Here is a 12,189-nt window from a genome sequence, read left to right on the forward strand (position 1 = left end):
CCACTTAGATCCAAAAACCATAGGTCTGACTAGAGACCCAAGCGAGTTCGGGTCTAAAAGTTTCATGTGTGCCTCGGACATGGATTGTGTATAATTTCAGCATTCATTTAAAATGAATGTGTTTTTGCCAAATGGACCCGAGAAGACCCGCATGCGTGCATCGAGTGCTTTTCCAACCCCCCTCTGTTTGACAACAGCACTTGTGACATTGTGTGTCTGGCGGTAGGTTACTTTTCGTTGAGACAGACCTGTCAATCAATTTAAAATGCACACTGCAGTGTTACCATGTGGTCATCAGATAAAAAAATTAAAATAAATGGAGCCAAATTGGTTGCGAGGGTTTATTTCTGTGGCGTTTACATTCGGGTCCAGTAGGGTTAAAAAAATTAGCACTGTGTTGGGTCAGACTCAAGTCTATTTTTTCGTCTTTTAAAAAAAATATTAAAAAATAATTTGGAACATTTCGGGTCGGGTACATTACGTTACCCGAGACTACGTCAACCTTACCCCTATTTCTGTTTTATGTGCATTAAGCAGCCTAGGTTGGCTGGCTGGTTTTAGCGTGTCTTCTAGCCTGGTTTTAGCTAGCCTAGATGGGTTGGAAGGCTGAAAGACCAGCTAATCCAGTAGTTTTCAAACTGGGGGCCACGAGATGGTGCCAGGGGGGCCCCAGTTTTATAACATTTTATAAAATACATTAATTTATCATGATTTCTTTGTAATTAAACCCGTTTTTGTCATAAATTTTGTTTCGGGGGGCCGTGGGAAAAATGCACTGTACACAAGGGGGGCCGCACGCTGAAAAAGTTTGGGAACCATTGAGCTAACCCATCAGCTAAAATCAGCTTCACCACGATAGAAGCTTGACCAGTTTGACTAAGCTGGTATACGCTGGTCCTCCCAGGCTACCAAAGGTGGTCAAACTAGTCTTTCAGCCAGGTCAAGCTGGTGGGTCAGTTTGGACTGGTTTAGCAGTTTTTTTCAGCAGGGGTATCCTTTCTGTTTAATATTTTTTTAAAGTATTTTATACTGTTGAAACAATATAGAACATACATAGGAAATTCATTAAAAAGAACATTTTACATGTAATAAATAATGTAATAAATAATAAATGTAATAAAAATGTACTTTTATCTATTTTTAACCTAATTTAAGTGTTACCCTGTTAAGCTTAGCAACATGTTAATATCAAACCATAGATCTCTCTTATTCACTCAGATTATTCTGCTCTGTTCTGTACCAGTGCCCAGAGGGGGAGGTTCAGACACGGCTCTTCATGTTTATCCAGAAGTTTCTTTTAATAAATATTTGAATTTGAACATGCTTTCAAATTCAGAGCCTGGGGAGAAAATGATGCATCTGTGCTCCTCTTCTATGCCACATCCCCCTCTATCCCTGCTTCTCACCATCCCAACCTCCGCTGTTCCTTCGAGGCAAATTGTTTTATGCAACAGATGACACATAAATCTTCGGTGTTAGCCACGTTCACATCATTCCTCCTTTGCCCTCTAATGAGCAGCAAATTCAAAATCTTGTCACACGCGAACGTGCCCGCTGTACTCACGTTTGGCCCACCCCGGTGCCTTCTGGGACATAGATTGTGTAGGTGGTGTTGGTGAACTGAGGGGGCCGGTAGCCCGCCAATATGAAGAGAGAGGCATGCGGGCCCTTCCTGCCCCGTGAATCCACGGCCTGGATGGTCAGCGTGTACTCCTTACTGGGGGTTAGGGGTCGCCCGGTGGTCTTTACCTCTCCTGTGGTTCGGTCCACCTCGAATGAATTCTCCCCACCTGTCACAATACACATTTTAAAAAGAAAAAAAAGAAAAAAAAACATGATTTATGTAACTCTAGCAATGTGGTACTTCACAAATGAAAAGAGCAGCTATTAAGTTCAGCAAGAACATTACAAAGACAAAGTTACACGAGCCCTAAAGTCTTTTTTACACACATCAGGGGCGAGGAGCCCTTCTGCCATCTGTGTTCGCGTAGGCAACATGCTTCTCTCCGTTGTTCCTTCAGGACAATAGCAAGACAAGAACTCATTTTAACCGCTGTCCCCTTGAGCATGTCAGTATTAGGGAGCGGAGGAAGAAGAGGTGGATGAAGATCACAGCTGCTGAGGCGGAGCTGATCTCCCAGCTGTACCCGCTTTGCCTCACCCTCTCACAGCTGCTGGAAAGCTCATCTGCTATAAGCAGAGGTTCTGATCCACAAACGTGCTCCATTCAGTCTTTGTCTGCCAAAGAACCTCCTACTTAGAAAGGAAGGGTATGCCTGGGTGACATGCGTAGTCGCCAATTACAAACTTTTTAGGCTGAACAAATCTAAAGTGGGTCTCAAAATCCCCGACTGGGAAAGCATATTCCAAAGTTAACTTTTTGTTATAAATCTTAAGGTCCAAGTATACTTCGTTTTGCGTGTACACGAGCCTTGCAAAGTATACTTCATTTGACATGGTGTTCGACACATGTGGCCTTCATCATAGACTGTAAAAAAAGATGGACGACGCCCGTTCGTTCTCTTCCAGTGGTGAAAAGTGAAGCCGCCAGTGTCCTGATATGGCGCTGACATCTTGGGTCTTGAGTCTGCACAGTAGCGATTTCGGGACCAGTCTTGCGCAGTAGTGAGCAGGAAGTAAAGCCACGAAATCAAGGCCCCGCCCTCGCAGAATGCGCATATCACAGCTGTCAATCATGACCGTTTTTATAGCATTAAATAACTAACTAAAAACAAACTTATTTTAAAAATAAACTCTTGAATTTACATCAGCGTGATAAAAACTACATGACAGAAACCAGCTTCGGAAAAACGACAAGTAAAGTGTAATTAAATTGTTTAGTTGGTCTCAAGGCCCATTGAATAACATGGGGAGGCAGGGTTTATGGCCTATACTAGGACCAGTCACTGGGGGGCGAACGAAACGTTTTAGCTTCACTTTTTGGGGCTTGAGCGGCACGATTAGCCTTCATACTTTATACTCCTTATATGCATATTTGTGACCTATAACCACATTTACAAAACTTAGCCGTGTTGGGGAAAGTTACTTTTAAAAGTAATGCATTACAATATTAAGTTACTCCCAAAAAAAGTTACTAATTGTGTTACTTAGTTACTTTTCATGGAAAGTAATGCTTACATTACTTTTTAGTTACTTTTGCGTTATTTTTTCTTGGCTCAGGCTTGATCTCTTTCAGGCCTTGCAGGTGTTTTTTATTTCTGAAAAGTTCTGCATTTAGAAATTGTATATTTCATCACAAAAATGTCGAGCTCTGGCCTGCCATCTCAGTTTTTGACTCAAACTGTTTCCACAGAGGTGTGTATGCATAGAGTGCATAATGTGGCTACGTTTAGTTTAATTCAATACATAATTTTTTTTATTCAAATTAATTAAACAAAAAAGTAACTTCCATTACATTTTTGAAAAAGTAACTTAAATATTAATGTGTACATTTAAAAAGTAATGCGTTACTTTACTCGTTACTTCAAAAAAGTAATATTATTACGTAATGCACGATACTTGTACTGCATTACCCCAACACTGAAAATTAGACAGTATGCGCATACTATTCTGATGATGACATTTTTGTGAGGCCCATTGTACGCTGACCCTCGCGTATGTGTAAAAGGTGAAGTATACCCAGGCCTTTACCAGCAATGACGATCACTGTATTGTTTGCAAACTAAACTGCGCTTGGTCTGCTGCTTCCTTGCATTTATTTGCATTAATAAATTGTAATTTAGGCATTTTTAAGGTATTTACCAAAGCTTAAATCCAAGCCTTACATTTCATTATGAAGCTACCTTGCAAACACCTTCTGAAAATCCAGATCTAGTCTAGCTGACAATAAATGACACTCAACATCATCTAATGCTGGAGTTATAAACATTACACTGTAATATCACCTGAGATGGCATATTTATAGCCGAGTCTAAATCCTTATGGACCAGTGAAGTAATTTTGTAATGTCACAACATATCAAATGATGAATGACTAGCCATTATGAGATGTTATGATGTTACTGAAGATGTCCTGGAGGTATAATAAAAGCTGAGCAATACACCTGTTCAAACCATCCCTGCACTAATACACAGACACACACACGCTTCTAGTTTAACTTGACTTCTTCTTATTCTTGTGCTTTACAAGTTTGTGCTTATGAGGTGCATGATCTCTGAAAGCCAATGTTTGAAATCACCTAAACAAACACGCCCCTACCCCGATAGAATCTGGACCGTCTTTTGATAGACCAGCCCCATACATACTCAACCCAGGCAACGATGTTGGTTAGTAGACACGCCCCTTACTGCTGATTGACTACAGGTTTGTTTTGGTACTCGGCCCAACTCCCTTTTACAAAGTGTTCAAAATTCATGCACCCCGCCTTTAATTTCAGGACATCATCAAAAGTACACTGTGATTAATTGTTTAACAGTGGTCACTTTCTGTCTTGGTTTCTAGCTTAAATAATATGACAACAACATAATCAATTATGTAATGCATGCTTGTGTGCGAGATGCGAGTTTGATTTCATTTCTATCTAAACTGGGGCAGAGTTTTAACTTGTGACCTGATTGCATTGACAGTTTTCCAATGAAATGACTGAAACGAGGTAGCAGTATGACAGATGGTGAAAAGCTCCGCCCATTTCACCTACCATCGACCAATAAGAAGTGAGCTGATCCCATTGAACCATCGCCACTTCGGGCCACAAGCTTGTAGACCACAGATCCAGGACCGGTGTCTGGACCCACAGCTGCCAGGTAAGGGAATGGGAACATGGCCCACTGTAGATCCGAGAGGTTGGGAGGAGTCAGAGTCAGTCTGCAAAGGTACCATTCTTCACCTACAGAGAGACAGGACAGAAAATATTAAGTTTATAAAGAAACATATACATACGGTATGTAGCATATACAGTATAAAACCTCTAAAAGCACAACTAGTAAAAAGAGCGAGGGAAAAGAGAAAGCCCTCAGCCTCCCTAAGTTCAGTGGTGTCCCTCATCTTCAGACTGTCATTCAGCCCGAGGACGCTCAGCTACAAGAGAGAAAAACTGACATTTCCGTTGAGCACGTCATTCCCGACTTTCCCCGTAGGTCCTGAGGAAGTCTGCTGTCAGAGAGACGATCTGCTCCCTCAGACGGAACATCAGACGGAAAGGCCTTAACATAACAGAAAGATCTTTTTTGGGATGGAGCGTTGTGGTTTGTGATCTCGTTTGTTTGTCTCCAGACTTGCATCGTGTTGTGTTTGACATCTCACGCAACAGTGAGACAAGAGTGCGCATGAGAAGAAACTTCACTTCTAAGCGGCCCGTCAAGAGGGAACGAAGTACCGTCATCTTAACTTCCTGTGTATTTTTTATAGCCATGCTTTGGAGAATGTCAGGAAAGACTGATCCAGAGAGAAGCAACAAAAGAGGAAAGAAATGGGGGATACGGGTATCAGTAAAACTCTTGCCTCTGTGTTATAATCGTTTGTGGTGTCAGGATTTGAAGGGATCACAGAAAGCTCAACTTGTCGTGTCGAGCCGTGCAGACAATGAAATATACAAAACCATGTGGCCTTCCTCTCCTGACCACCGCAACACCAATGCAAATAATCCAACAAACCAACAAAACCCCTCAGAAGATGGCACATGTTGAAGTAAACTCAAAGTGACAGTCTCTATGCAAATACATGTAAATCTTGACAAGTCGGTGTCGGTGTGATCAAATTTTGTGGTTGTCCCCCGGCCGCTGTGCGATTCACTGACGTTTGATGGTAATTCGGATAAATGATCAGTGGTCTATGTGACTGAACCGAACATGATGTATGCTAAACAGATGCATTTAAATTATGAGGGGACACGAAGACCTTAGCAGCACACTGTAAACAGAATGGTCATTTGTCATGCAAAACTAAATTTGTTATTGGTCACACTTAAAGTGAGAAAGTAAAACAAACTTATTACACAAATCGTTGCAATGCTTGATTCTGATTGGCCAGTCGCGAAGTTTGCAGGTTTGTTATTTCCAAATAACAAATGCTCAAAACTATTAAGATCATTTTGAAAGGTACAGTTTAATGAATGAAATATGTCTATTGAAGGATTAGTCCATTTTCTTAAAAAAAATCCAGATAATTTACTCACCACTATGTCATCCAAAATGTTGATGTCTTTCTTTGTTCAGTCGAGAAGAAATTATGTTTTTTGAGGAAGACATTACAGGATTTTTCTCATTTTAATGGACTTTAATGGACCCCAATACTTAACACTTTTAATGCAGTTTAAAATTGCACGTTCAAAGGACTTTAAACGATCCCAAATGAGGCATAAGGGTCTTATCTAGTGAAACGCTTGTCTTCATTTTTGGCAAGAAAAATAAAAATATGCACCTTTAAACCACAACTTCTCATCTTTCCCGGTCTTGTGACCGCCAGCGCGACCTCACATAATACGTCATCACGTGAAGAGGTCACGGATGACGTATGCAAAACTACGCCAGTGTTTACAAGTGTGGAGAAAGAGGACCGTTCCAACGTTGTTGTATGTCGAATGATGCTAATTAATGTCTTTGTGTCAGTTTATTGTTTAAAATCGTCCGCAAATGTGTGTTTCATATATGTAACACGTGATCTTTCCACGGCATTACGCAATTACGTGAGGTTGCACTGGCTCGTCACAGGACCGGAGATAGACGATAAGTTCTGGTTTAAAAGTGCATATTTTTTATTTTTCTTGTCAAAAATGAAAATCGTTTCACTAGATAAGACCCTTATGCCTCATTTGGGATCATTTAGAGTCCTTTGAAACTCCGTTGAAACTGCAAGTTTAAACTGCATTAAATCTATTATGTGTTGGTGTCCATTAAAGTCCATTAAAATGAGAAAAATCCTGGAATGTTTTCCTGAAAAAAACATAATTTCTTCTCGACTAAACAAAGAAAGACATCAACATTTTGGATGACATGGTGGTGAGTAAATTATCTGGATTTTGTTTTAAGAAAATGGACTAATCCTTTAAAAGTAACTTTTCCCAACACTGATTATTGCATTATGAAGGCTAAATTTTAAAAAAAGGACATCACATTTTATGATAATGTATACATCTATTTAGACTAGTATAAAGAAGTATTGATGTTTATTTATCCAAATAAAGATTGGCAGGCAAGGCAAAGGTGGGTAACTTCATGTGGTGTGAGAGGGCAGACAGATACCCCAACACTTTCCGGCACTATTTGTGAACTCTAGCGGGTTTACATAGTTCCGTGTCTTTAAAGATCCGCATTCTCCACATGGACAAACAGACCTCTGAAAATGACTTCACGTGGAGCGCAGACCACCACTGGAGTGCCCTGTAGACCGAACAGATGTGGATCGAACCCCAGGAGCTAACACCCACACCTCATAGGCTAATGGGCCACAGGCTCAGTCAACAAACCTCCAGCCGGGAGAGGGCAGTTCAAGGAACGCCTGAGGAATACTGGCGAGTCCTCCAACAAAGACTTCTCTAGCCCACTCCTTCAAAACAGATGTCACAGTATAGCCACATCCTGAGGATAAATATTTCTCAGACAAGATGAATGAGAGAAAGAGGAGTGCTTTAACAATACCAGAAACAGCAAGGACTTCTGGAATTAAAGGAATGAGACTTGGTGATACATGAACTGGGCTTCATAAAAATATCCAAACAATATGAAAACCCAACTATAATGTACAAAAAAACACAATTAAACAATCACTCATCAATCTTTCGGCATTCACAGTTTTCAAATAAAGATAATATGAGAAAAACATAAAGAAGGACCTTGTTCACGCCGCACAAATCCAGGATAAGGACAAAAGGCGGTACAGCAAAGCACTGGATGTAATATGCTCAATGTATAAACAGCTTGTGAATTTCATCCAAGTCCATGCAAAGCTCTGTACTAATTTGAATATCAATACAGAAGATGTCACGGATTGTTGTGTTAAAAACAAGAGAATGAACGGATGAAAAAATAGGACGGAAATGGCGCGTGCAGCGTTTGTGTTGTGTTTTCGCCCTAATTCAGTGTAGGGTAATTTGGCAAGTGGATGTAACAGAAGCCAATGCAGACTGAAGAAAATTAGATTCCATTCAATGGAACTTTATGGCCGCCAGCTGCATTGAACATGTGGAGTTTATCTTTTGTTTGTGTGTTTGTCTAAAATAGCAAGAGGAAGTTGGGAAAAATAAGACATACTTTCTTTTGTAGATTTAAATTGAAGAATCAATGCCAAATCCCCATCAACACTGCAATGACACAGGACAATCTGAATGCATACTTTTTCTATTATTATTATTACTTCCAAAGTTAGGTGTATGCATTACAAGTAGCGTGCATAACATAATAATATTACTTTTCTGAAGTAACAAGTAAAGTAACGCATTACTTTTTAAATGTACACCTTAATATTAGAGTTACTTTTTCAAAAAAATAATGCAAGTTATTTTTTAGTTTAATTAATTAGATTAAAAAATGATGTACTGAATTAAACTAAACGTAGTCACATTATGTACTCTATGCATACACGCCTGTGTGGGAACAGTTTGAGTCAGAAACTGAGATGGCAGGCCAGAGCTCGACATTTTTGTGATGAAATATGCAATTTCTGAATGCTTTTCAGTCATAAAACCACCTGCAAGGCCTGAAAGAGATCAAGCCTCAACCAAGAAAAAACGCAAAAGTAACTAAAAAGTAACGTAAACATTACTTTCCATGAAAAGTAACTAAGTAACGCAATTAGTTACTTTTTTGGGAGTAAATTAATATTGTAAAGCATTACTTTTAAAAGTAACATTCTCCAACACTGATTACTTCTATACCTGTTCTATACATGTCTGATGGCTAAACCAAGTGTCTCCATTTGCTCTTCAAACGATCTCTAAGGGTGTACTCACACTATCCAAACCAAACCGCGCTCGGGCGCGTTTGACCCCCAAAGCCTGGTTTGTTTGACTAGTGTGATCGCTCTGTAAATCGGTTGGTTAATCGCGCCCCGGCCGGGTTGCAGAGGTGGGCTGGAGCGCGGTTCACTTGGCCTCAGGCACGGAAGGCTGTGGTGTGAGCGCAATCGCACCTGATTCAAAAGGTGAAGACGTCAGTTGCGGGACCACTCACCTTCATCTGCCTCCGTAAAAACCGTTTGATGCGCGCAGCAAGGTTACGTGAATGACGAAAGCGCGCCGGGCTCGGATGGATAAAAGTACAGTGTGAGTGCGTGTAGGGCTGGGCGGTATGACGGTATATTCCGTTACCGCGGAATAAAATGTCAGACGTAACAGATTTTTCTATTCCGTCTATTCCGCGGAATGCAAATAAGTGGATGTGGCTAACTCTGCCCTCCAGCATGTTAGACTGAGTGTGACGGAGAAACACGTAAAATAGTTCACTTATAAAAAATAAACGAGCTATTTGTGTAATTTTTATAATAAGTGCCAGTGAATCCACTGCGGGTCACGCAGCGGGACTCTTGTCTTGCTCGCTCTAGCGCTCTCTCTCTCTCACGCGCTCTCTCTCCTCATGCAGCGGGCGGTCTCTCGCGTGCAGAGGTCTCTAGGCATGCGCAAGGAGCTGCGACGCCAAATAAAGAGTTCTTCTCGCACATAATGCTAATAGTTGTAAAGTTTTCTGAACTTTAAGCAAGCTAAGACAAAACTCGTGTTTATATCAGTGACACGTGCCCTGCTGGAGCGATGTAGTTTGACACGCCATTTGCTTATACAAACATATTTGATCGGAAAGACGAGCAAATGTTAAGGTCTAATAGAAAGTAAGGGCGTCAAGACCTTAAAACAAACTTTATGATCATCACATCATAGCACCTGTCACATTTATAATATCTAGAGCTTCTTCTCTCATATACAGGTATTTATCCTGTCTGTAGGTTTTTGCATATATTTATACCTGTTCGTTTTACATATTGCATATGTTTAATGTAATGTATGCATAAATACAAAATAATACAATGAAGCCATACTACAGCTTCAATAGTCTATAAATTTAATAACTCAATTCAAAACAAGATTCTGTCTAATCAAGACTTATCTGTTGTTATCTTCTGGCTTTTCACTTTAACATTATTAACTTAAATTGCTCATATTTTAAAACTGTGGTGAGCATTTAGTTAAAAGCTATAGTGAGTGTTGTATTTCTGTAAATTTTTATAATCAAAAAACAACGTAAACTGAAAAACATGTATACCGTGAAATATTCCGTTCCGTGAAATAAAATGACTCATTCCATGAAATAGATTTTTGGTCATTCCGCCCACCCCTAAGTGCGTGCATCTGGGGGAGTAGGGAGGGGTGACAATCGCGTTGGGGCATGGTTTGGTTTGGATAAGGTGAGTGCGCCCTAAGAGAACAACCCAGGTTGAGATTTCATTGCTGACTTCTCTCTTCTACAAGGGATACTGTGATTCACATTTTCATCACACAGTAATGAAAGCTTACATTCTTTTAAATCAATCATGTGTCTTACTTCACTCCCCCCACCAGGTACCTCTGAACAGGACCACCTATAACCGGATAATCCGAAATTACACGCACAGGCATACAAGAGTGTTGTGAAAAGCTTGCAGGTGTCTGAGTGAATGACAGTGTAGGGTAAGTTGTCATGGTTACGGGGATGGTACAGGTGTCCCTTTGAGTCTAGTCTTCGCTTAGTGGGGTCAAGTTTCTGTGACATCCAAACAGCAGGAAATTTCCTTGTCATTGCTGGTCCTGCCGAAACAGTTTTGATGTCGCGGTCTAAAAAGAGAGCTCTTTTCATGCTCAATTAAACACTCAACGATGTATATCTTATTGTTGCTCTGATGACATGCTCTTGCTGGGGTGTAATTAAGATTTCAAATCAGGGCCTTTCTCTCTCTCTCTCTCTCTCTCTCTCAATCATAAACTCTACATTGAGTGTCTTATAAACACTCATACAAAAATAAGAACTGATTTTAACATTCATTTGTGTTTACATTACACATTACTGTCAAATTTCAAGCCTGCACTCAGGTTTTTGTATTTCTCTGGTTGCCAAAAAATTGCCTTCTGTGTAAACACAGATTTGGAATTGATTCGGGAATCTCTCCCGTAAAGGGGGGCTAGTAACATTGCCGTAACATTTTCGTTAAGCTGCCTGTGTGAACAACAGATGCTGTAAAGGGAGTGTCGTAGTCAGTGTTTTGGGTAGCGCGTAACAAGTAATGTGCATTACATAATATTACTTTTCTGAAGTAACGAGTAAAGTAACGCTTTTTAAATGTAAACATTAATATTTAAGTTACTTTTTCAAAAAAGTAATGCAAGTTACTTTTTTAGTTGAATTAATTTGATAAAAAAATATGTACTGAATTAAACTAAACGTAGTCACATTGTGCACTCTATGTGTACACGGCTGTGTGGGAACAGTTTGAGTCAGAAACTGCGATGGCAGGCCAGAGCTCGACATTTTTGTGATGAAATATGCAATTTCTGAATGCAGAACTTTTCAGTCATAAAAAACACCTGCAAGGCCTGAAAGAGATCAAGCCTTAGCCAAGAAAAAGTAACGCAAAAGTAACTAAAAAGTAACGTAAGCATAACTTTAGTTACGATTAGTTACTTTTTTGGGAGTAACTTAATATTGTAATGCATTACTTTTAAAAGTAACTTTCCCCAACACTGGTCGTAGTGAGGACGCACGTGTCATCATAACAATGCAGTTATTGCGTTCATCAAATCATTGTTTTCATTAAATCAACATTCACGACATAAAATGTCTGCAAACTAGAGATGCGCGGATGGGCTATTATTTCATCCGCAACCGCATCACAAAACTCATCATCCGTCCGCCATCCATCCGCACCAACGTTTCTGACCAGTTTTCAAAACCGCACCCGCCCGCCATCCGCTGACTGGGCGATGCAAGGCGCTGCTGATGACAGCCGCGAGACTAGAAAGCCCTAGAATATAAGCAGTGAACTCAGGCTATGTTTACATTAATGAGTTTATCCTTTAAGACGGGTTACTTTTGCTACGTTTACGCCTTTCATCTACACTACATCACCGTTTTTGACCCTCATAAACTGATTCGTTCGTCAACGCTGCAGACCCTGTTTTAGTTTGAGAACTCAGAGGTTGCGCTAAGTGTAAATGTAGATGGAGTCTTATGTAAATGATCAGCTGATGTTAACGTGACAGCACATCATTTT

At 40.2% G+C, this 12,189-nt stretch overlaps 1 protein-coding gene across 1 annotated transcript in view; it reads right to left on the bottom strand.

Moving 5' to 3' along the window:
• LOC129448491 (neural-cadherin) overlaps nucleotides 1-12,189 on the bottom strand; it is a 163,810-nt gene that overhangs the window by 88,841 nt on the left and 62,780 nt on the right. The window contains exons 2-3 of the mRNA XM_073872386.1: nucleotides 4,658-4,846; nucleotides 1,565-1,790 (exon numbers count right to left, since the gene is read on the bottom strand). Coding sequence (XP_073728487.1) covers nucleotides 1,565-1,790; nucleotides 4,658-4,846 — 415 coding nt within the window. The remainder of the gene's footprint in view (nucleotides 1-1,564; nucleotides 1,791-4,657; nucleotides 4,847-12,189) is intronic.

This window comes from Misgurnus anguillicaudatus, chromosome 10 (genome assembly GCF_027580225.2).
Source record: "Misgurnus anguillicaudatus chromosome 10, ASM2758022v2, whole genome shotgun sequence".
Classification (NCBI taxonomy): Eukaryota; Metazoa; Chordata; class Actinopteri; order Cypriniformes; family Cobitidae; genus Misgurnus; species Misgurnus anguillicaudatus.